This window comes from Bicyclus anynana, chromosome 22, assembly GCF_947172395.1.
Source record: "Bicyclus anynana chromosome 22, ilBicAnyn1.1, whole genome shotgun sequence".
NCBI lineage: Eukaryota > Metazoa > Arthropoda > Insecta > Lepidoptera > Nymphalidae > Bicyclus > Bicyclus anynana.
The window spans coordinates 11,049,646-11,076,806 of NC_069104.1; the positions used below are offsets into that span (position 1 = coordinate 11,049,646).

Here is a 27,161-nt window from a genome sequence, read left to right on the forward strand (position 1 = left end):
CCAAGTTTGTGAGGATGTAGGATTTATTCGATTTCTTGAATGCTTTTATGTTATTTAACTCCTTAATGTACGTAATTAAGTTTGAGGCTATGTAAAAATACCATCAGGTTGAGGACATATAGAAAGATAGAGATTAGGTGCAGTTACTGAAAGGATCTGGGACTGTTTTTACCATCGTCATTTAATCCAGGCATCTTTTCTTGCTACAAGACTACCTAGCGTATTCTACCGAGCTAAAAAATTATATAAGGTTGAGGTTATATACAAATATGTTAGGGGCAGTTTGTGATAGGACCTGAGGCTGTTTCCACCATCGTTATTTAATCCAGGCATCGTTTCCTAGCACGAGACTACCTACAGTATTATACTGAGATATATAAACTGTTAGAATACGAGTATATAAGGTTGAGGTTATATACAAAGATGTTAGGGGCAGTTAGTGATAGGACCTGGGGCTGTTTCCACCATCGTTATTCAAGGCCAGGCACCGTTGCCCGGCAAGACGAGCTGTGTTATCGGCGGGACGTGATCGTTAACCTATCGCGGGGGGAGAGACCAGTCGACGTTGGCCCGCCCTGCCGGCTGCACGCGTCTAAGCGCGGCCTGAAACAAACATATCATAGTGTTTCTAAGTGTTTTTTTTTTGTATAAGCGTGAGTTTTATTGTGATTATACTCTGTGTATTGTTATCAAGATCATCGTTGTTATCGAAACAACGATTCGGATTTTTGTCACTCCGAAAATCTATGTCGTATGTTTTTGTTGAGGGTTGTGCTTTTCACCACATATTACATTTTTTTCCATATTGTGCTTTATTAGATTAGTGAGCCTGCCTCGGATTTTTTGTATAAATTAAAGGAACACCGGAAATTTGAGAAAATAACTTGCGGGTCATATGGGTATCACGGGATATACAATTTTCCACGACTGTTTATATTTATTAACTGGCTGTATTTTTTTTTAATATTTTCTAAACCTGTTGCTAGGTATATGAACGACTGTCATGAAAATCATGCCTGAAATTTCATGACGATTGTATTTAAACATGGCATGAAAATCAAATTAAGGCGTGTGGTAATTGTATCACTTCTTCCCAATGTTAATACATTAGTATTGGAATATTCTTTATGGAATATTCTTTATGGAGCGATACCAAAATGACACCTGTAATGAAGAGAAGATTGCCTTTTCATGATATATTTGATTTTTCAGCTTTTATCCTTATTAATGTTTACTTTCTCCGCCACGATTTCTCGATATATCAAAGGATTTTTCCCGGAACATAAGACGCTTGAAAAGTCGGAAAAATTACTCGCAACATGTCGTATCTGTATGTTAAGAACTCGTAGACATCATTAATTTTTCCATCGAGATGTACAAAGTATATGTTACCTTCGCGTTAGAAGGGAAAATGAGGGAAATAATTTTAACGACCCCCGTGGCACAGTGGTATACGCGATGGATTTACATGACAGAGGTCCTGACTACGATCCCCGGCTGGGCTGATTGTGGTTTTCTGAATTGGTCCAGGTCTGGCTGAGAGGCTTCGGCCGCGGTTAGTTACCACCTATCGATAAAGGCGTAAAGTCGTGTAGAAACCAAAAGGGGCGTGGATTTTCATCCTCCTCCTAACAAGTTAGTTCGCTTCCATCTTAGATTGCATCCTCACTTACCATCAGGTGAGATTGTAGTCAAGGGCTAACTATTAAAGAATAAAGAGCTCTGAAAATTACACTGTAATAATATACATAACGAGAATACATCATGTACCTATTTGTAAATGGATGTAAAAGAGCGTATGATTTCCCTTTACCGAAATTATATTTTCCATGTACTCGTATGTATCAAGTATCCGCTCATTTGGAGTTTCATGAACGATGTTAATATTACGTAGTCGTATTGTATGAAAATGGTTGGTATTTTAACATATATTAAGGGTCTCTTTCCACTGGAGGAGGGTAGCACAAAATATAACTTAGTGGAGGAGGCCTATGCCAACAGGACCTCTAATTTATAAATAAAAACAATATTTCGGAATTAAGGGCTTATATATAACTAGTAGACGCGTGGTTGCCGTTATCGTAGGGATACAGGGATAAAATATAGCCTATAGCCTTCCTCAATAAATGGGCTATCTAACACTGAAAGAATTTTTCAAATCGGACCAGTAGTTCCTGAGATTAGCGCGTTCAAACAAACAAACGTTTCAGCTTTATAATATTAGTATAGAAGTATAGATTGTTATTAATTTACTATTATTAAGGATCTTTCTGTAGAGACCATTTCTATTTGACTGTGGTCTCTCTTGATGATAAAATGCTGACGTTGTCTTAAATTGTAAAGAGCTAAACTTAAAAGTGGTAGATGTTTCTTGGAAAATTCTTAGTTTATATAAGTCGCTTGGTGGTGCTTCTATACCGCCAGGTAACTAGCCACGATAGAAGATTTTTTCAAAACTTTCTAATTTTTTTTTAATTTTCTGGGTTAAAGCTTTTTGTATGTGCAAATAAGTAAATTAGTTAAGGCATGATAAGACTTTCGTATTTGTATTAAAAAGAAATTATAAGCAGTTTAGTGTAGGTCTTACTTGAATTAAAAGTCAAGAAATAACGGTAATTTACTATCGATAGTAGATTACATAAGGGGTAATTTGGGCGGAGCTTTCGCTAAGTCATCCATCACTCGTGACTTGTTGATATCGTGTGTATTAAGTATAGGTTATACTTCATATTATAGTACAAAATAAATGATGATAGTACAAAATAATTAATATTACAATGAATAACTTATCTATTTTGTTAATCTACACATAAACCTAAGCTTTGTTTGGTGTAATGTTTTTGGAGTTTTTCAAAGAATACACAATTTACTGTGGCCATAGGTCGTTGTTGTAAGCATTCTAATTTGAGAGTATATTAATTCCAGAATAGATTAAAGACGAATGAGTAATTAACATATATTAAAATTAACTACCAGACAATTGACTTTTTAACCGACTTCCAAAAAGGAGGAGGTTCTACGTACGGCTGTATGTATGTTTTTTATATTATTTACAAGTTAGCCCTTGAGCGCAATCTCACTTGATGGTAAGTGATGATGCAATCTAAGATGGAAGCGAGATAACTTGGTGTTGTATCCACCACCCTACCGGTCACGGCTGAAGCCTCCCACTAGCCAGACCTGGACCAATTAAGAAAACCTTAATAGTCCCAGCCGGGTATCGAATGCAGGACCTCCATCTTGTAATTCTACCGCGCACACCACTGCGTCACGAAGGCAGTCAAAAAATAGAGAAGAAGAGTAGAGTGCAATTAACCACAATTAGTAAAGAAATATCATATAACTATTTTCTAAAACTCGATGACTAGCTATCGCCGCGCGGATTCACCCACGTGGTTTCCGTTCCCGTAGGAATACGGGGGATAAAATATAGCCTATAGCCGTCCTCGATAACTATCTAACATAGAAAGAATTTTTCAAATCAGACCAGTAGTACCTGAGATTAGCAAACGAACAAACAAACTCTTCAGCTTTATAATATTCGTATAAATTTAGAGAGCCCTATCAAGTGGTCCTTTAAGCCCGCACTGTGGGCAAAAGAACCCGTAATAGGGTTAAAAGGACCGGTATGAATTATAGTGGATTTTTGTTGACAAAAGCAAATTTTTTATACTTAGTGAACTTAACTGCTTACTTCTTAGTCCAGTTATTCGAGTCATATTCTGTATTAAAGTTTTCATGTCATAATGGTAAACATATAAATAATGCTTTAGATTCGTCTCTATCTCTCTCTGTCTATAGGATCGTATTAGACTGAGAGAGATGTCACAGACGAATTCACATATTTTCTTGATAGTTATTGACCGAGATAAATTTATTAACGTTAAAATTTAACTCATCAAAATTTAAAACCTTTTATGTTAATTAAAGTTAAGCAACGACATCCATCCAACGTTACGAGTAAGTAGTTAATTAAAACTCAACGCGGTCCGGTCATTATGAGAGAGGTTATTTTAACATGACAATAATTAAACACTCCACATTCCCATAGCTTTCCCATTGATATATTTACAAAATGGCGGACAACTTAACGTAAATTGTATATCTACTTCATTTTTAACCGACCATATATATTTTTTCATTTTATAACTTCGTCCTAAAGTATCGTCGTTATCAACCCATATTCGGCTCTCTGCTGAGTTCGAGTCTCCTCTTGGAATGAGAGGGGTTAGGCCAATAGTCCACCACCCTGACCCAATGCGGATTGGCAGACTTCACACACGCAGAGAATTAAGAAAATTTTCTGGTATGCTGGTTTCCTCACGTTGTTTTCCTTCACCGTTTGAGACAAGTGATATTTAATTTATTAAAATGCACACAATTGAAAAGTTGAAGGTGCATGGCCCGGACCGGATTCGAACCCACGCCCTCCAGAATCGGAGGCAGAGATCATATCCACAAATACATAGGCTAAAATTTGGACAAACAAGCCAGTTAACAAATAACAAATTGAATTATACATCACAATTTGGCGAAAGAAATCATATTTAATGTACACAGTGAAATACTGCCCGCCCGGGTCTCCATAATCCGGCCCGGTCAAAACTGCGCCCTAAATAAGTTATCACCTGGGACAGTTCGGGGTCAAAGGCTTTTTGCTTATCAGTCCAACCCTTGCCCGGAGCGATCGTTACCACGTTATTTACGAGAACGAATGTTTAGTTTTTTGGTATTCATTCCAGCATTGATTTTCATTTATATACTTTATTTTTCTCTCATTTATTTATTACTTCTTTTTTTTTAATTTTAACAATGTCAATATAAATATAACATACAAAACACTATTAAAAATTTATAAAAAAAATTTTAACTATTATTATAAAGCTGAATTTTTTTTTTTGAATCTCAGAAAATAGTGGTTGGAATTGAAAAAAAAATTGTGTAGGTTAGTCCATTATCGAGGAAGGGGGTAGGCTATATAACAAATTGGTGAAATTATTTATAGTTAAACTTGTTATGAATAAGACTGTTTAAAAAAACAGCTAAAAACACTGTTTTTAAGCCGGAAGGTCTGCCCTTCATAAATTTTAGTGCAACAAATCACTATAACGTATCCGCTATAAATAATACACTAAGAGTAGGTGATTTTTTGTTTAAGCAACAACATACATAATTACATATACATATTAACATTGTTTATAACATATAAATATTGTTTATAACATAATTTTTGATAAGGAATGTATTCTATAAAAGGGCTGCTACACTGGATTATAAGTTAAGAGGTTTGCTTTAGTTGAATCTCAAAAAACTCTAACTTTAAAATTTGCAGTTTTTCTCCAAACCAAATATTTAAATATAACTAATGAAACTTCAGATTCTTGAGAATAAGTTATCCTGTTCTATATTTTGTAAATTTAATATATTTTTAATTGCAATTAAATAATTGTTTTGATATTTCGCTTCAAAACGACGTTCAAGGTCGTTAACATCAGTAGCAGTCTTAACTCAGTATTTTTCGGAAAATAAAAACAGCAGAGCCTGTTTATATTTAGTACATGAACTGTTAGTGCAAATGACTAAAAATAATAATTAAAGAAATTTCTTCCATGGATTTTTTTCTTAAATATAAACTGTACAATGGTCTCCTCTCTTAGAGTATAATCCATAGTTATTAATATATTTTTGAATCCGAGTATATTTGTATTGCAAATGTCTGCTTTCCTGTGTGTTTGTATATTTTATTGACTTGAACTGATTCCTGTATGACTGTCGGTCGTAAATATTACCTACGAGATTTCACAAAGACATATGTTTAAAGTTTAGAAAGACTAATCAAATTATTTATACATTTTTTACGACATTAATGAAAGTAAAAATGTATAGCTGCAAGTGTGCTTACTTTTAGATATTTTTCGCGAAAAAGTGACAGATCAAAATCCAAGTTAGATCACGCAGTCATGACCAAAAAGCCTCTTGATAATCCTTTATTCTGAATCTATAGGATATGTTGTTTGTTTTACCTTTGTCTTATTACACTAATTAGTGTAGATAAAGATAAAGAGAATTTATAAATATTGTTGAAAATATACAGAACTGATACTACAATATATTAGGTAGGTACTTCTTTTCGCTAGAGAGGTTTTTATATATTTTTTGAATATATTTTTGCGTATAAGCGTTACAGTTTTATTCACTATTTTATCATAGCAACACATATAGAAACTAATTTTTTGTAGTCGGTCATGAAATTTATTGTTATTTTTTTAAAACTTATTTCTTGATTTTCTTGAAATCCTATCTGTCACTACTACGATGTTTAAATATCTTCGGTGCCGGGATTATAAAGTTTTGTTTGAAAACTGTAAATACAGAGTTGCTTGTTAGTTTAACGGGCATTTTACAACCGCGGCGATGACAGGCGTTTCCAAATCGGTTTAAATCGGCGATGTTTTAATTTCGCTTTAGTAAAGCATCAGGTGTGAGTTGTTCCTTGTAGTTTTAACAAAACTTAAAATACTTGTCTCTTTAACATCACTCTAATAATATACAGAATTTTGTACGTAACAGTAAGTTTCTAACTCCTTCATTATCATCATTCGATGGACGTCCCATGTTGGACATAGGCCTCTTGCATGGACTTTCAAACACAACGGTCTCGAGCCGCCAACATCCAGCGGCTTCCTGCAACCCGCTTGAAGTCCTCGGTGCGGGGTCGCCATTCCAGCACTTTGGGTTCCCAAGGTCAATTGGCTCTTCGAACTATATAGCCTACGCATTGCCAATTCAGCTTACCGACTCGCTGAGATATGTCATGACTTTGGTTCGTCTGCACATCTCTTCATTTCTGATTCGATCAAACATATACTAACCCAAGACTAAAAATCCAGTATCTTATATTCCGTAGTCCACTATGTCAACTATTACCCCAACGAGGGAGTCAATTATACTACAGCTAAATCCTTACATTCTCCTAGTTGTGTAATCCTAACATCCTTATAATCCTACACAAGGATTTTCTGACAACACTTAAATTATAAATTATTGGGAGCCGGAATCCTCCTCGGTAGCGGGCCAGGCTATACATATTTATTGGGTCGACACTACCCGTCTGGACCTTTTCCAAAGTAGTGATGAGATTGCCTGCAAAATATATCGATATTTTATTTTATAGATGTACGTATTGAATTTGATATGCTTAATTATTCATACTACTACAAATCTTCCTGATTTGCTTGTTTGTTTGCATTGCATAGGCTCCGAAACTACTGAACCGATTTGAAAAATTCTTTCACTCTTGGGAAGATCCTCTATCCCTGGATGCTGTATGCTATAATTTATAACCGTTTACCTACGGGAACGGGAACTACGCGGGCTCAACCGCGTGGCGTCTACTAGTAATTTATAAAATAAAAAGAACTCGCCAAATGTTTTAAGCGCAAAACTTGAGAGCTTGACTAATTCTGCATTTTTTTTCAATGTAATACAATAGAATGTTAAAATAGTAGAAACCATGTTAGTCTTTTCCCATACAAACCACAATTTTCTTAACAGGAAGTCATTTGGGGCAGTTTCTAATAATTATTGTCCTACTAAAAGATTTAAAACCGTAAAATATAAACATGAATATAATAAAAAGTTTTCTGTGAATATTCTGCTCTAGTGGATGCCCGTGGCTTTTTCTGCAAAGATTTTAGATTTATTTAAATATCTTGCGATTTTAGCCCGTTTTCAAGACTCAATCCATCTTTATTTTCGTCAAGATAGAGCGGTCGATTTTAGAACAAGTAACAAACTAACTCTTTCACATTCATAATAATAGTGTGATAAGTTATTTTACTTTGTATAAAATGTAGTTTTCTTGAATTTATTTTATGCGTTTTCAAGTTAAAATAATTAAAATTTATATTATTAACCTCTAATTAAAGAAACCTTTTTTTTAAATAAGGTTTGTTATGAACTTAACATGTATATACATAGTTCGAAGAGACGATGGACGTTGGGGTCCCAAAGTTCTGGAATGGCGACCCCGCACTAGTAAGCGCAGTGTTGGCCGACCCCCAACCAGGTGGACTGACGACATCAAGCGAGTCGCAGGGATTCGCTGGATGCAGGTGGCTCAGTATCGTGATGTTTGGAAGTCTATGTCCCGCAGTGGACGTCCATCGGCTGATATGATGATAATGATGATGATGAACTTAACATCCAAAAAAATAAACGAAAAAATACATGAATTGGAATTAACAAGTAAATTATGCTACAGTTGTTTTTTTTAAACCCGTCGAAAATAGGTCAACGTGAATTCGCGATTCGAGTGTCCCATGAAGTACAGTCGGAAATGGGCTCATTGAGTCGACTGTACTTCACTACAAGTGCGGCTAGCATACACATATTGATTGATGCGACTGTACCAGCTTGGAGCCGTTCCAAGCTAAGAGTGAAACGCAAAAATGTTATCGATAAACTACGCGTCTGTTTTGTAAACACTAGTTTTTTGTTGTTCATTTCGCACCTTTATAGTTTTTCATGGATTTATGTTAAATTGATTGTGCTTGCTCTACTTTTTTGTAGATCTCACGTGCTTTGTGACAGTTACAATTTATAAACCTTCAAAGGAAAGTGAATAGGCATCTTCTAGGTAAGCGCGCTCCAACTTAGACCGTATTAGTGCTGCCCATAAGGCATAAATTGTAATCAAGCGCGAACCTATATTAATAATAAAAAATATTAAAAAAACAGTTTTTGTGAAGTATGTGACTAAGAACGTAATTGTATGTATAGTACTGAAAAGAAGCACACATTATTTGGCGAATTATGAAAAAAAAATACAATCAAATAATTAATTTATTTTGCTAATAATCACTTTTCACATTTAAATATATTATCGTAGCTTCAAAGTATAGGTATCTTAGCCAATTTAGCAATAACGCAAATCCTTAAAATAAGTACGATGGGGTAGTAAAACAGCGAAATATATCGCATTTCACTGATGTTGATTATTTAGGTTGAATACAATTTTAGTTTGTTTTATAAATGCAAAGTTGTTTGTTTTGTTAACTATGATACATTTTTTCCTTTCGCCCATACAATATGCTGTTAGGTAGGTAGGTAGGTGTTAGGTAGGTAGGTAGGTGTTAGGTAGGTAGGTAGGTGTTAGGTAGGTGTTAGGTAGGTAGGTATGTAATAACAACTTGCTCTATTGACAAAGTTTACATTAATGCAAACGAAACCGGGAACTATATCTAAATGTAATAATTTTATCGATAAAGCAACACTTGCATCACTATGAAAAGATAATATCTTGGCAAAGATGGGTAGTAATATCGCAAGTGCACTATCTCCGTTTACTTCAAAATATTCTAGTCTCGGATCTTCTTACACGCAATAAGTATCTTTTTCTGTAAACGACAAAAAACTACAATTGCTGGTTTGAATTAGATTATTGTAGATGTAAATTATAGTACAAACGTACGTAAATTCGATGTACAGCAGTTATGTCTTTTACATAAGCAACCTCAATTAAATATTTAGACAGTTGAATGGTACACCTATAATAACCATTTTATAAAGACGTTAATTAATTCTGATTTAAAGAATTTCAGACAGAAAAGCAAAAGTAAAACGTTATTTTATATTAATACTAGTTGACGCCGCGCGTTTCCGTAGGAATACGGGGATAATATATAGCCTATAGCTTTCCTCGATAAATAGGCTATATAACACTGAAAGATTTTTCAAATCGGACCAGTAGTGCCTGAGATAAGCGCGTTCAACCAAACAAACAAACAAACTCTTCAGCTTTATATATTAGTATGGAAGTATGGATTGAACATTTATTCTATTTTTTTTATCGTTGCATGATTGGGGGGTTTTCAATTATAAACGTTACCTCGTTTGGTTTAGAAACAATGTATTATCGAAAGCCCTGTTCCACTAGTTTCTTAATCTATTACATATCTAAATAAATAAAAGCGAAAGGTCACGAAATATAGAAAATCGCTTGACGTACAAAAAAGAAATTTGGCAGGGAGGTAACTCATAGTTAGTAGACCTCTACTTAGAACGAATTTTGCGACAATGCCGGATTAAAGAACGGATGAAATCACAGGCGTCCCCTAGTACATATATAAAAGTATACGTAGTTAATAATAAATGACCTAAAAACTAATTATACTGATAAGATCTACAAAACAAATCGTAGCGCCAAAAGAAACGGTTTACACAAATAAATCACACAGTTTTACGAAAAAAAAAGCGATTTGTTCATGGTTTTGGGTAAGTTTACCATGCAGAAAAGATAAATTATTACTACCCAAGGAAATAATCTAAATTTATGTCTATGGTTTAGGTGTTTAGACTTAAATTCAAGATCTCCATTAAAATAAATTCAACTGAGTTCAAAACTGAAATATTTACTATAAAAAAAAACGAAATACAACATCATACCTGTGTGCTATTTATAACTTGTATTTTATTATTATTCTATCGTAGGTTAGAAGGCGCTAGAATTTATTAAAATTACCACGCGGTAGTTCCCGTTCCTGTAGAAATACGGAGATAATATAGCCTATGGCACCCAGGGATAGTGTAGCTTCCTAACTGTATAATATTTTTTTAAATCGGTTCAGTACTTTCGGAGCCTATACAATGCAAACAAAAAAACTAATAAACATTCTAATCCTTTCTTTATAATATTAATAGATAGTTGATAAAATAAAAACAGATAAGATCATAAGATCCACCAAGCAATTTAGCGTTCCGGTACGATGTCGCGGATAAACCGAAAGGGATGTGGATTTTCATTCTCCTCCTAACAAGTTAGCCCGCTTCCATCTTAGATTGCATCTTCACTAACAATCAGGTGAGTTTATAGTCAAGGGCTAACTTATAAAAAATAATAAAAAAAGATAACTTCCGTATTAAAAACTCATAGTCTAAAGTAGTTTTAAAATCATAGTCCGTCGTAATGTCCCATAAACTATATTTAGTCCATCCAGTGACTTAGTCTGCGTCGGTTGCCTAGACTGAATAGTGGCCGCCTATTTACCTCCGTGACAAGACGCGTGGGGGGAGGGAGGGAGATGGGACGCGAATATAAAACACTCTGTATAGTGTACCGTCCGCAAAAGAAACGAAAATTTAATTTGCATTGTACAAAGTTCTATGTAGAAAATTACAACTGAACATTGTAAGATTAATAAATGATTGATTTGTCTAGTGGTAAGTTGTGACTTCGGATCACGAAATATTAGGTTCGAGTCGTGCGAAATGTTGAGCTTTTTCTTTTTCTAAAAAATAAAAAATAAAACAATTCTTACCCCAAAGTTAGGAAGCTGGTGCAGTTACACCATCACCTCTAGGATTAAGCCGTCGATCCCAATAATTTATCATTATCACCTGCTAGTGATTTCTCAATGAGTGAAATATTACCATAAGCCTGCCAACCTGCATTGGGGCCGCCTGGTGGGCATACGTTCCATATCCCTGGCCGATAAGAAAGGAAACCTGATTTGGACTTAAATTTTGATAAATATGAAAGTCAACGTTTCTTATATAGAGGGTTTTTTGACACTTATAAATGGCGTTGCCGCTTGGCTTTAAAAAAAATATGGGTACAAATACAAAACAAATTATTGGTTCACATATATGTTGGTAAAAACACATGTTTTGTACATTCTTCACAAGTTATCCCTTGACCACAATCTCACCTGATAGGTGAAAATCAACACCTCTTTTGGTTTCTACACGACATCGTACCGGAACGCTACCAACAACAAGTCTGCCAACCAATTAGGAAACCTCAATAGCTACAAATTTCATGTATTTGTTATAACTAATACCTACCTGTCCCCGAAAAACGTTCACAATGTGTTCAAAATTGAAAAGGTCATATCCGATAATCCTCGCACATTATCCGTTGGACAAACTCCATTAATTGGCTTACTATACCAGCGATGACGCGACGAATTAGTTACTTTTTCAGCAAATTGATCCGAGCAACCCGGAAATGAGGATAAGCAGCGAGATCAAATCAAGACCTTTCCTTCTTTTGACAGATTACAAAGAACCGGAAGTACTTAATTCGGCGAACATCTTTTTATTTACGTCAGTATTATTTACACGCTTATGTTTCCGTGGCCTTTACTTTTATGTTTAAACTTTTTTACCACTTCGTCGTTGTTAGAATTGGCTTTATTATTAAAATAATGGCAATTGACATCTGGTTATTATTGCATTAATAATTTAACAATTTCATCTAAAGTTTAAATTCAAAAATTTAAATTAGACACGAACTTCATCTTTTTTTATTGGATGAAAAGTGTTTTTTATCAAGACCTTTCCTTTTGTTTGACAGATTACAAAGAACCGGAAATACTTAATTCGTTGAAAATCCTTTTTTATTTACGTCAGTATTATTTACACGCTTATGTGTCCGCTGTTTTTTAATTTTCTTTTTTCAGTTAGTTGTACTTAGAAGTGGTTTTATAATTACAGTAATAGCAATGGAGGAGTCCACTGCTATTAGGTCATTAATAATTTAAGAATTTCATCTACAGTTTGAATAAAAGTTCAAGAAACCAATTAGAAACGACCTTTACCTATTTATTGGATGAAATGTGTTTTTTTATCAAATTTAGTACATTAATAAATATATTTCGAGTGGGCTGCCTGTACTCTCCTCGCTACACTATTATTAACCATTATTAACTACGAGCACTATTAGTAATAATACTTTGGCTAGAAATTATTTAGGCAACCTAGTTATCTATCTATCAACTATCGTACCATAGGCTAGTCAGAGTGAATAATAAGAGCAGTGTGTTAATTGGTTGTAATGGAGTTTCTTAACCTGACACCCGTGGTCACAAGTCCGAGCTTTGCGCGAAGTTTTCCCTATTACGATGGACTCGGCACTCGCACGGTGAATCCTTGGAATGCTTAGATGTCCGTGAGCCGCTCTCTTTGATACACATTGGCGTATCTAGAATTGTTTACTAGGGTGGGCCTGACCCTTGATATGCTGCTGAGCAGAGTCGACACTCAATATAGACGTTTACCATGTTTGTGGAAGCTGGCCTCTGAAACGGGTCTACTGATTTTATTGATTTTCTTTGTATATTTTGTATTTTGCCGTCCATCATATAATTTTAAATCAGTAACCCAGAATTCTAGGGTGGACACTGAACCATTATAGGGTGGGCTCGGCCCACCCGGCCCATCCTCTCTATACGCCTATGTTGATAAATAAAAACACTTTTTATTCAATAAACAGATGGGTGATGGTCGTTTCTTTGAATTTAGTTTAATAAAATTGAATTTCTAATGAATTTCTAATGAATAAAATAATATTATATTCTTTTGTTATGAAATAAAGTCTGGAGAAAGAAGTTTATCAACGACTTTGTTTCATTCATCATCATCATCTTTAACAACTCATATTCGGCTTACTGTTGAACACAAGTCTCCTTCTCTTCCTGATATTTCTTAAAATGCGCAAAACTGAAAAGTTGGAGGTACATGCCCCAGACCGTATTCGAACCTATATCTGAATCAAAGACAGAGGTCTTATCCACTGGGCTATCACCACGGCTTGTTACATTAAGATCGAAAACCACAAGTTGACGTAAAATTAAAAAATAAATTCATAGCTAATTTCAGCGATTGATTCTCTCATTAAAAGTTTTCATTATTCCCCGTTACTTTATAACCGAGCGTTAGAATATTGAAGGCAGAGGTCATATCCACTGTAGAAGGCTATCATCACGGATTGTGTAATTAAGATCGAAAACCACAATTTCACGTGATATTAAAAAATAAATTGATAGCTAATTTCAGCGATTGAAATCTCTCCCTAAAAGTTTTCATTATTCCATGATTCCCTCTTACTACCAAGCGTTACAACCTGTACAAGATAAGGGATCTTATTCCAAACGTAATAAACAGCTTTATCTAAGCTCCTTTTGAAATGCATCGGGACTATTTCCTCGAACAAAAAGACGCGTGTCACGGGTAGAGGGGGGGGGGGGACTACGCGCTGTGAATACGGAATGAGCAGTGTTTGATCCTGTTGTACTTGAGGCAAAAACGTGGCATTTCTACGTGATACTGTATGAATCAGTTGCATGAAAATTAGAGCCTGTTACAGATAATTTGGGGAGGTTCTACTGCTATTCAGTAATGCTGTGTGTTGGTCTGAAGGGCACGTAATTAGTAGGGCAGTGTAATTAAATACACATAAGGCTTAACACTTATGCCTTAAGTTGATGGATATAGGGTGGTACTTTTGTGACATGACGGGTAGCAGCGACAGTGATTGTACCATTATTTTGTGGTATTCGTGGCAGCGTGACGGTGTCTACGCTGCCTTACAGACAACTAAGCTCAAGTCATCAAATACCCTCTTATACCTAATATAATGAATGTTAATACCATTTGTAATCGACTTGTAACATGTAGGATGTGTTCCTTGAATACCTACTCAGTGAAGTTTTTTTCTGTTAATAGGCGATAGGTTTCCACTTACCATCAAGTGTGCTATCTGCTTGGTTATTCAATTATTTAAAAAATACGGCCTCCTTAAAATAGGTACATGTTTATTCTGTCCATGGTTTCTCGCGTTATATCGGAACGATAATTCGCTTAGCGTTACGTCTTTGGCGGTAGAGTGCTAACTAGCCACGGATAGCAGACGAGATCCTGAGCCAATGTAGAAAAAACTAGCAGACATCTCACGGTTTTACCCGCATTATTCTCATTCCCGTGGGAGTACGGGGATAAAATATAGCCTTTGGCACTCATAAATAACGTGGTTATATTATGGTTAAAGAATTTTCAAAATCGAAAGTTTCATAATTGTCAAATTAAAATTCTTTATTTGCTGAATATATCAATCTCCGTATAATATTAGTATAGATAAAATCCTAAACTGACCAGGACCAAGACTTTTGTGTTGATAAACAATGAATTGTGTCAGTTAAAAAAATGTTATATCTCATACAATCTCATAGATATTGTTATGAACTGATTTTTTATGTTGACGGTACTGTTCAAAGTCTCGGATTCGGGTGTATTACTTGCCTACTATGTAGGGAATATCCGAGAATTATGTTTCTATTTCAAGTAGGATAAACGTGCTTATTCTCACTAGAATAACAAAAATACTCAAATAATAATATGTTGGTAAAATGTTGAGTGTTATTTGTATCTGGGAAATAAGTCAAAATTCACGGAAGAATTATTTACTTTTTAATTTAAAAAAATATCTTTTTAACAGAAAAATTTAATCAACTTCAAAGACATATTTCACTTGTTTTGATTGTAACACAAAATTACTTACTTACTCTTTCTAACAAAAAATAATTTTCAAAATTGGTTAATAAATGATGTAAAAATACATACGCGTTGAAATTGAGAACCCTTTTTTTTGAAGTCGGTTCAAAAATGGAACATTTGTATATTCCACAAAGTCTGTGTCCGAAATAGTGGAGACTCGGCGAAATTAAACTGAAAGCCGAAATGAAAGCTATCGAAATTCATTGAAAACGTTGGCGACGCGGTTCCATAGAGAGCCGAATAAACATAATATTGCTTTGGACATGCTATTAATGAGTGCATTACTATAATTAATACTTTCAAAATCAAAATCAAAATCAAAAATCATTTATTTCAAGTAGGCTCAGTTTACAAGCACTTTTGACACGTCAGTGGTTTCCTTTTTGTGGTTTCCTATGGTTTTGTTTGTTCCTTTTTAAACCCCGACGCAAAAAGAGAGGTGTTGTAAGTTTGACGTGTCTGTCTGTCTGTCGTACCATAACTCGCGAATAGATGAAGCGATTTCAATTTAGTTTTGTTTGTATTAAAGATGACTTATGCGCGAGTGTTCTTAGATATGTTTGATGCAAATCGGTTGAGCCGTTTAAAAGTTGTGGGGGTTAAATTGGGGAAGAGTAACGGATTGTCTGCAAATATACTCGAGTGGGGTTTCAAATGAAAGCGCACTAAAAGAGACTTTATCGAGACTGTAATTAGTAATTTCATGACGTTCGGGGGTTATTGAAATTTCCAATTTCACTGAGAGGAGAATAGATAATTACCTAATAATAAATAAAAACGCTTTAAAAAATATTACAATAAAAAAAAGGTCGGGTCGAAACTTAATCAAAATTTTCCTTTTACGTAATTTTCCAATTTTTCACAATCACTATTAAGTGGATCCCTAAAATAATTTTGATAGCATTCCAATACCTTTCATTTAGTTTAATATCTACTTTATGTTATGGCTTCACAATGCAAAGGTAGTACCTACCACCCACTACGAGGATCAATTACTCCACTTATTGATGGAAACTTTTTCAAATTAATTTCATATTAGAGCCCCTTAATGAAAGGAAATATTTAGAGATCCACTTAATCCAATTAATTCATTTTAAATAGTATATTACATCTAAAAAAGAATATTTTTCGTGTTTTTGTACATAAATGTATTATTGAAACTATAACTAAAAATCTTAATTTACTCTACCAATAACTCCTGCTAGTATCCACGTGATGTTTTACTGTTGTGTGTCTATTGTTGGCTTGATAGCTCATAAACTGTGCTATAATTAACGTCGGCATAAGATCACTGGCACTCGCGTCGGTTTATTTTCTAGGGCATAAAATCACTATATTAAAGGTCCATGTGTTTGCACGGTAGCCATAAAGCTGCTTAGAATAGACAAATATTCACTTTCGAGAGATTATTCGCAAAAGGTGTTGCGTAATGAAAAATCTTTTCGTCTTTCTGACTATTATGTTCAGTGGCTGCCTAGTTTTTCCAATAATTAGACTATGGGGCTTCGGTTACGAGGTCCTGGGTTCGACTAATGGTAAGAAAGATCATAAATGGGAAATTTGTTTGTTGGTTCTCAAAGCCTCGTACCTCGAAAAACACGTAATCATTGAAACCGCTCATGATCATTCACCTTGATACATTTTTTTCAAAAGTAAAGAAGAAGGTAGTGAGGTTTGGAATCTTGTTTAGAAGCTTATTATTATTTTTACATTTCATCCGATAGTGCGCATTGGCATAGAGTCAAATTGCAAGTCTGCCTTCGATACTTGGGGTGCGATTCCGCTATTTTGCAGTCGATGGCGAACTTTTCGCCTATATCACCTCTTATTTGAATTTGAATTTTATGTTTGAAATATCATTAACAACGAACTTGCCATAAAACGAACGACATAAACGTCTATATAATATTGCCCAATAATTTGCTTTTTGGGCAAAATTTTTGGGCTTAACTGTACTTACTCGTATTTTGTCGATCACTTGCACTTATGATTCTTCTTCTTTCTTCTGGGCCGTTTCCGCACTTGGGCATGTGATTGGCCGTTGTACGTGTACCCATGATTACGAGACTGTCCAATAGTGCAAACTGGCGTATAGTCAAACCGCGATTCGGTCGGTCGATACCTGGTCACTGTATAACAATTGTACAGTAGCTCTATAGTAGTGAAAGCGGCGGACATTCTGGACGCGAGCCAAGCCTTTATCCCTTACCCCGTGTGTTGCAATACTCTACATTAGTGGGCTAAACGATTGGGTAGTTTTCTGAAGATATATGTAGAGAGTTAGTTTGTTGGGTAATAGTTGCTCGAAGATTTTCGCTAGATTAGTTTTACTCTAGAGGAATCTTATTATACCATTACATGTGCATTACATTTATAAGCCAACGACGATGTAACAAGTTCTTTGGAATAATGGCATGTTAATGCTATCTTTAGATGTCTGTAATTATTCATTTTTACTTACACTGGAATGGGTTTTAAGTATTAAAAGATTGCCCAATATTTTGCTTTTTGGGCAAAATGTTTGGGTTCAACTGAATTTACTCGTTTTTAACGATAACTCGTAGTTAAGATTACGAGACTTTGTCCAATAGTGCGAATTGGCGTATAGACAAAACACGAGTCGCTCGGTCGATACGTGGTCACTGTGTAATGATTGTACAGTAGGTATATATAGTAGTGATAGTGGCGGATATTCTGGACACACGCCAAGCGTTTAGCCCTTGTCCCGAGTATTGCGGGACTCTACATTAGTGGGTGAAACGATTAGATGGTTTTCTGAAGATATATAGTGTTAGTTTGTTAAGTAATAACGACGCAGAGATTTTTGCTGAAGTAGTTTCATTTAAAATATTTTTTATGCATTGAACCATTTTATTTATTAGCTATCGACGATGTATCAAGTCTTTTACGCGGAGAAATAGTATGTCAATGATATCTTTTAAACGTCTATAACAATTAACAATGTTTTACTAATACTTATAAGCAATAAAATTTTGCCCAATAACTTGCTTTTTGGGCAAAATGTTTGGGCTTAACTCTTGAACTGGCGTATAGTCAAAACTCGAGTCGCTCGGTCGATACCTGGTCACTGTATAACACTTGTACAGTAGGTATATATAGTAGTGACAGTAGCGGATATTCTGGACGCGCGCCAAGCGTTTAGCCCTTAGCCTGAGTGTTGCGGGACTCTACATTAGTGGGCTAAACGATTAGGTGGTTTTCTGAAGATAAATAGTGTTAGTTTGTTAGGTAAAAGGTTCACAGGGATTTAACTAAAGTAGGTAGTTTCGTTTAAGATGAGTTTTATTAGCATAAGCTATCAACTATGGAACAAATCGTTTCCGTAGAGTATAATATGATATGCTGATATATAAAGGATATGCTGATCCCATCTTTTTGTTCATCAGTTTCTTACTGATTATTGGGCAGTATTTTAATGCTTTTAAAAATATATGTGTTTGTTAATCTGGGCTTATCTAACCCAATTTTGTCGATATTTCCTTTTATTTCTATATTACGTCCAACAGTGTGAATTGATGTACAGATGCGAATGCGCGCTTAGTCGATAATAAGCCTAGAACGACATATCTCTTGTAGAGAAATAGACAAAATGTAAATGTCGATGTAAATATGCTTATGTAGTCCGATTGCCATTTCTAAAAAGTCGTTTACAACAATATAAACGAGTCTTTAAATTAGTAATCCTACTAATATTATAAACGCGAAAGATTGTATGTTTGGATGTTTGTTACTCCTTAACGCCGCAACTACTGAACCGATTTGGCTGAAATTTGGAATGAAAATAGATCTTACTCTGGATTAACACATAGGCTGCTCTCTGTCCCGAAAAAATCTATGCTTTCCGGATATTTGCAAGAAACTGATGATTTTGATGGTATGAATGTTTGTTACTCTTTCACGCTGTGACTACTGAACCGAATAACCTGAAATTTGAAATAGACATAGATTATAAGTTTATTATAGTCTGGATTAACACATAGGCTACTTTTTATCCCGGAAAAATCCATGGTTTTCGCGGGATTTGTGAAAAACTAAATTCCACGCGGACGAAGTCGCGGGCGTCCGCTAGTACCTACTAAATAAATCTTCCACAATGCAACCTAAATTATCGATCGTGAAGTTTTGTTCCTCATTAGTAAAGAATCAGACACCTAAAATAGACTTCCCGTATTAGACCACAAAGGCTTGATTATACAATTTCTATACATAGTTCATATCCAGACTTCGCTCCACAAATAAATAAATTGAATTATCACAGACGCCTCGGGGTGTCTAACGAAGTGTTCACTTTGAACTGCAATCAAAAATCAACTTAATATTGAATACTGTAAGTAACAAATTAGTTTGAACGAAATCTGAAGCAAGGAAATCTGCACGCTCCTGTTCGTATCTGACTTTATGATTGCAATAAAATATTTTCGACTTTAACGCTATTGAAATAAGTTTCATTGTTCGTTAACTATCAATGTTACGCATAATATTATCGGAGCAAAAAGAAATGAACGTTAAACTACATTATAATAGAATTGATATTCGATTCGCGCAATTTGTGTATTGTAGGGGAAAAATATTTTTTAGTTATGAAATATTGTGTTTAATGTAATTACAGTCTTAAATGCTTGTACGGAGAATTTGAATTCGCTTGTACTGTGGTGTGTTTAATAATTGGATGAAGGCACCGCGTTGTCGAATAATAATTTTAGGAGTCTATTTTGTTAGGGTTGCCATGTGTGTGTATGTTTTGCATTCGGGTCTAGCCACACTTATCAATGTCAGGTCCAAGCTAAGGACTCAAACTATCCTTCAAGTATGGAAATAGAATTGCAAATCCATAGGAACATATGATATAAATAAATATAATTCCCAAGCAAACCTAAGATAATATTGTATATACTATATGTATATGTATTACTAGCGGACGCCCGCGACTTCGTCCATGTGGAATTTAGTTTTTCACAAATCGCGCGGGAACCATGGACTTTTCCTTGATGAAAAGTAGCCTATGTTTTAATCCAGAGTAAAAGCTATTTCCATTCCGAATTTTAGCCAAATCGGTTAAGTAGTAGCGGCGTTATAACATTTATAATAATAATAATATAATAATTTCTTTATTTATGGCTACAAAGGCCTATTGGTTAGTTACAAACTTAAAAATTATGTTAGTAGGTACACAAATTACATTTAAGAAAATAAAAACTATCTCACCGCACCAAAACAGAAATAAATTTCTGCAGGATCGGCGAGTCAGTCTTGCTTGCTAACATGTTCAAGATCCTATTGGGGCTCGCCCGCAGTCTTGCTAGGAGGGATGACTTTCGTTTTTTAATTATTGCATAAAAATCTTCTGTCCGCTCCTGCGCAAACAGACCTGACGCTGAGCAAATCCGGGGCAAGCCCAACAGCATCCTGAACCCATTCTTATATTGCACCCTTAGGGTGTCCATACACTTCTGTGTGTAGTTAACCCACAGGCTCGCGGTGTAGAATTTATTACATGCATCATTTCATTGTATATCGTTTCAAAATCCTATTATAGTATACTAGCGGACGCCCGCGACTTCGTCCGCGTAAATTTCGATGTCAACTTTACTACTACCTCTACCCTACCCTACCCCTACCCTACCCCTACCCTACCCTACCCCTACTCTACCACTACCCAACCCTACCCTACCCAACACCTACATCTACCCTACCCCTACCCGACCCTACCCTACCCCTACCCCCACCCTACCCCTACCCTACCCCAAACCTACCGCTACCTTACCTACACCCTAGCCCCATCCTACCCCTACCTTACCTACACCCTACCCCATCCTACCCCTACCGTCCCCGTACCCTAACCCTTTCCTACCCCTATCCCACCCGTACCCCTATTTCATGCCTATCCTACCCTACCCTACCACTTCCCTACCTCTACCCCTACCCCTACCCTACCACTACCCTAAACCCGGCCCCAAACCTACCCTACCCCTACACTACCCCTACGCTTCCCTACCCGTACCCTACCCTACCCTGTAACTTCTCTATCTTACTCCTACCCTTAGCAAAATCGGTCCAGTCCTTCGAGAGTGGTGGTATGACCAAGAGAAATAGAGACTTCTATGCTAATAATATAAAGAGGTAAAGTTCGTGTGGTTGTAGGAGGTAATCTCTGGGTCTACTGGACCGATTTGGAAAATTGTTTTACCAATAAAAAGCTACGTTATTTGCGAGTGTCATAGGCTATGTTTGATCCAAATATTCACACGGGAACGGGAACTACGTAAATGAAAGCGCGGGGCGACATGTAGCGGAATTTCTGCGTCTTTTAGAAATTTTGTATTATCTCCGAAACTATTTAAGTAATTAACATACTGTAAAGGGCAAATCTTAACTCCATAATATTCTTGTGATTATTAAATAATTTATTTTAATAAGGATTAAAGTTTAGTTGTATAAATAATGACGTAAACCTAAGTATATAAAATTAATAATTTTTAAAACACAAAAGGTACTATATCTGCTAATATATAGAAGATAGATATATGGTGTCGCGGACTTTTTTGTAGAACTTTTAAAGATACATAAAGTTTTCATACATTAATTTCAATTTTACACAATAGTTAAGGCAGCGCATGCGAATAAGTCTGTTTAAGAGGATTTTCAGTCCGACCTGTATGACAATAACTGTGATAACTCGGCTAATATATATGATACCAATATAAAATATAGCCTATAGCACTCCCCGATAATGTAGCATTCTACTAATGAAAGAATTTTTAAAATCGAACCAGTAGTTCCGAAGATTACCCCATTTAAAAAATGTGACAAACTTACAAACTTACAAACTTTACCTCTTTATAATATTAAGTATAGACTATAAACTTTGTAATAAAAGTATACTACATTAATCAGTGAGCATAGTAATAATCGAATTGACTAATTAAATGGTAAAAATTACATTTATATAAAAGTTTGTTAAAATCATAGTTTTGAAATAAACATAATTTTGTGTACGTAAAATTAGGAATTTAAACTATACGTAATAAACAAATACAAATACGGATACGGATGAAAAAAAAAATCAAATTAAAAACGTGTATTTAAATAGAGATATCTAGGTACATGTAAGAATAATAACGGATTTATGCTGTCCTGACTAGTACTTTGTACCCTGACTGTTATATGTGGGTATACCATTATTAATTAAAAGTAACATTAATTATTATTAGAGAGCTTCCTTGTTTCCAAACCAACAATTTAATTTGTTCAGAGAACAACATACACACCTGTAACTCTAGTTTTAGTATCCTATAGTGACATTAGGAATTAAAAAATATATATTAATGAAAAGTAGTGTAATATTTTTTTTATTAATGACTGACAAGTTAACTTGACTTAGATTTGACATATGACGATGCGGCAAGTTCGTTGATGACATTCCCATGATATGCGGGCGACGGGGGGAAAGACAGCGCGGGTGCGAAATCGTGCGTGCTGGGAATTGAGGTGCATCAGTCGTGGGTATTTCATTCATCGCTCACGCCCCCCGGCACGCGCGGGCCATCGGGAGTGTTACGAACGAAGTTGACAAGGATTTTTGTAGGACTTTTTAACAGACAGTTAGGAAATTAGTAAAATAGTTTCAGATTTAAACTAACAAATATTACCACCGGCGTTTGAAATTTACGTGAAAAACTTTCTCTCTTTTTTCATAGAAGATATGCTATAAAATGTATTTTTCGTATCACTTAATCAAGCAAAAATTATGTCATGTAACTTATGTCAGTCTTGATTTTATCCTTCGAAAGACACCGAGATAGCAAATAATGCAGCTTTATAACTTAAAAAACATATTTTAACAAAATATTTTTTTTTTCTAAGTCTTTAAAACCGAGGCAGGAAATATCATAGATATTCCTAAAGCGAGTTTATTTTATTCCTAAAGCATTCCAATTTCCAACTTATTACAGGGGTATTTTGTATTACTAGCAATACTGCAATAATGCGTTTACTGAGTCTAGGGAGCGAATGTAATATCGAACTTATATTTCTTTTATTTTCTGCAAAAATTGTTATCCAATTTTGGCAGATAGAAATGCTACAAGATAATAAAGCACAAGGAACATAATAAAGTAATTAAACAATTAGTTTTATTTGAGTGGTTTCAGCTGAAGATCTGTTATATTTTTAAAAGGTTTAGCTTTATGCTAAGCTGGGGCCATTTTCTGGGTTATGCCACACATTCTGGGAGAGCATATTGGAGATAATGTGTGGTAATTTTTTTTTATTTTAATTGTAATCATGTCACAATAAAACTCACGCATCAAAATCTGTGTGTTCAGCCCTTGTGTATACGGTTGTGATCATTTTCCTATAAACTATTATAAACTTTTTGCACATTATAAATGTGGCACTTTGTGTATAAGGCACTTTTGATATACGCGCTTTACGTGTAGTAAATTTTACAGTAGTGATTTATAAATGAACCAGTTTTGATGCCATTTACGTAGTGTGTGTAAGTTAGCGAAGATGTCTCAAATGCCTCAGCAGGGTTTTGTGCCTGAGAAAATCCAGGAATTCAACCGACGAGCATCGCAAGATGCATCCGATTCTGTGAAGAGAAACTCCCAAGAATCCACCCCGAAGAAAGAAGCTAGTCAGAATCAGGACAAACCTGATGATAAAACCAAAGTAGAAGACAAACAAACCAATAGAGCTGACGCAAATCGTCAAAACCATGATAGTAAGAACCCTTTCTCGCCACACTTCTACAGGAGTGGTAGAACTCAGGGACACTTCGAGATGGGTCCTCGAGGCTTGGACTATTCTCCTCATCGCATGGGACTTGAATATTCTAACCGCATGCGAGAATACGGGCCGCAGCGTTCGACATCCATCCATGGGCATGAACTAACTGATGGGCCGGTTCTTATGAAGCCGGAGTACTTGGGCCATAGGAACCATTTTGGCAGCCAAATCGTTCAAGGCGGTATGAACCATCCAGATGTGGTGTTTCGCCAGGATTACTATGGCCAGATTGGATTTTCGCCTCCGCGTGCTTCGAGGTTTTCGTCTCAGGAGTATCTGAATGCTCCCGCTCAGTATGGAAGGTGGCCTGATTATAGAGCTGAGTATAGGCAGAGGAGGAGATCACAGCAGGACCTTCATTCTATGGGGCACAGTCCAGAATCAGGTATGGTTAGATTTATTATTTTTAAAGTACCTATTTGTGGACTTTGGGCTTTTTCAGTTAGGCTAGTTCCTTGATTTCTGGCGCGACGCTTCGGCGCCGCCGCTTACGCCACGGTCACTTGAACTTAAGCTCCGAGCGGCGCCTAAGCGTCTACTCCCCAATTGACTTAAAACCTTATTTTGACTGTAATAAAGACTACTTTAGCATGACCAAGTTTATTGATGTACAACCTTTGTTAAATTTCCAGAGGATTTGAATGAAGAACACGGTCAATCTTGTTCATTATTTTAGTTCAATTACGTCATCCGTAATAGTGATTTGTCACAGTAACTAAAAATACCCGCTGTCCTATTGAGTGGCTAGCAATCTTACATATCATGAGAACAGCTTTCATCTTTAGATTTCAGTGCATAATTGTATGTATGAACACAGGTGAACATTGTAGGACGCAGTTTTTGTTTAATTTAGTAGGACCAACATCTTCTATGTTCTCCAAAGCACAGCGGTAGAAGCATATTACTTTTGATGATATCTTGAAATACCACGTCAAAGCTCAGACACTGCGATCTTTTTTTTTTATTCTGTACAAGTTTAGCCCTTGATTATAATGTGACCTGATGGTAAGTGATGATGCAATCTAAGATGGAAGCGGGCTAACTTCTTAGGAGTAGGATGACAGTCCACGCCCCTTTCGGTTTCTACACTACATCGTACCGGAATGCTAAATCGCTTGGTGGTACATCTTTGTCGGTAGGGTGGTAACTAGCCACGGCCGAAGCCTTCCACCAGCCAGACCTGGACCAATTGAGAAAACCTCAATCAGCCCAGCCGGGGATCGAACAAAGGAACTCCATCTTGTAAGTCCACTGCGCATACAACTGCGCCACGGAGGCCGTCAAATTGGATGCCAACAAAAGACAAAATGGCAGCTGAAAAAGATAAAATCTATACTAATATTATAAAGCTGAAGAGTTTGTTTGTTTGATTGAACGCGCTATTCTCAGGAACTACTGAGGAAGGCCCACTTATCGAGGAAGGCTATAGGCTATATATATATATTATCCCCATATTTCTACAGGAACGGGAACCACGCGGGTGAAACCGCGCGGCAACAGCTAGTATTTTATACAGATTTTGTTAAATGATCAACTAGATTGTGATAGAGTTGAACACAACGTTTTTGACGGCCTTCGTGGCGCAGTGGTATGCGCGGTGGATTTACAAGACGGAGGTCCCCGATCCCCGGCTAGGCAGATTAAGATTTTCTTAATTTGTCCAGGTCTGCCTGATGGGAGGCTTCGGCCGTGGCTAGTTACCACCCTACCGGCAAAGACGTACCGCCAAGCGATTTAGCGTTCCGGTACGATGCCGTGTCGAAACCGAAAGGGGTGAGGATTTTCATCTTCCTCCTAACAAGTAAGCCCGCTTCCATCTTAGACTGCATCATCACTTACCATCAGGTGAGATTGTAGTCAAGGGTTAACTTGTAAAGAATAAAAAAAAAACACAAACAATAGCGTAAAATTATCCAATAAATAACACACTGTTACAACAGGTTATTAACATCGAACTATTTTTAATTAACTTATATTTGAACAAGTTCAGCTATAATCAAGAGCAGAACAAAACGTCCACTCATGATTTTATACGTGTGCGTGTATTTTACTACAGCCATTACTGCTACTGTAAGGGTCTCCCCACACTAATCGATGTGGGATCGGTCTGAATCGAGGGTGGATTACCGATGCGAATTAAGCTAATCGGCTTCGCTGACCATTCTGCAGTGGAGGCCTACAAACGGTCATTTGACTGCTGTTATTATTCGTTGCCAATCGTTACCAAATAGTGTTGCCAATTGACAATGAGGACTTCATTTACATTGAACATAGATAAAGCGCTAAAGCTGTTGCTTCTTGTATTAGTCATTACTTCGACGACGATTCGAACGACGACGAGGATTCGCGTCAAGTTTTTTTTTTTAATTACAAACAGTTTTCCTCAAATTAAAGATTGTATGTGCCTCCTACTTAGTTACTTGCTAGACAAGGATTCGCGTCAAGTTATTTTTTTATTCACGAGAACAGTTTTCCTCAAATTAAAGATTGTATGTGCCTCCTACTTCTGACAATGTATATGTATTTTTGATAATAATTATGTTGAACTAGCTGACGCTGCGCGGTTTCACCCGCGTGGTTCCCGTTCCCTTAGGAATACGGGGATAAAATAGCATATAGCCTTCCTCGATAAATGGGCTATCTAACACTGAAAGAATTTTTCAAATCGGAGCAGCAGTTCCTGAGATTAGCGCGTACAATCAAACAAACAAACTCTTCAGCTTTATAATATTAGTATAGATGATAATGACGTCAAAGCTCATTAAACTAATTTATACATTCGCAATAGTAAATATGTTAAAAAACTTTTGTGATAGATTAAATATTCAAGGTATTAAAGCGTAACAAACAAACTTAGTTTTAAAAATAATAGTAATAAAAATTGCGGATGATGAAATTAACGAGAACAATAAGACCATTTTGCTAGCAGCTAGTTTTGTAACCGCAGTAAGAGCAAATCCGTGAAAATACGCTCAAAATAAAAATCAAAATCAAAAATCATTTATTTCAAGTAGGCT

At 35.8% G+C, this 27,161-nt stretch overlaps 2 protein-coding genes across 6 annotated transcripts in view; both read left to right on the forward strand.

Annotated features, from left to right (window-relative positions):
- Nucleotides 1–27,161, forward strand: part of LOC112053903 (dystrophin, isoforms A/C/F/G/H) — a 702,364-nt gene that overhangs the window by 181,791 nt on the left and 493,412 nt on the right. The window lies entirely within an intron of this gene.
- Nucleotides 252–24,641, forward strand: LOC128199327 (uncharacterized). Its single transcript, XM_052888354.1, has 2 exons — nt 252–653; nt 23,679–24,641. The coding sequence occupies exon 2, from the start codon at nt 23,866–23,868 to the stop codon at nt 24,601–24,603; it is 738 nt and encodes a 245-aa protein (XP_052744314.1). The 5' UTR covers nt 252–653; nt 23,679–23,865; the 3' UTR covers nt 24,604–24,641.

Coding starts and splice junctions, on each gene's coding strand:
- LOC128199327 (XM_052888354.1), top strand. CDS start 23,866: ATGTCTCAAATGCCTCAGCAGGGTTTTGTGCCTGAGAAAATCCAGGAA.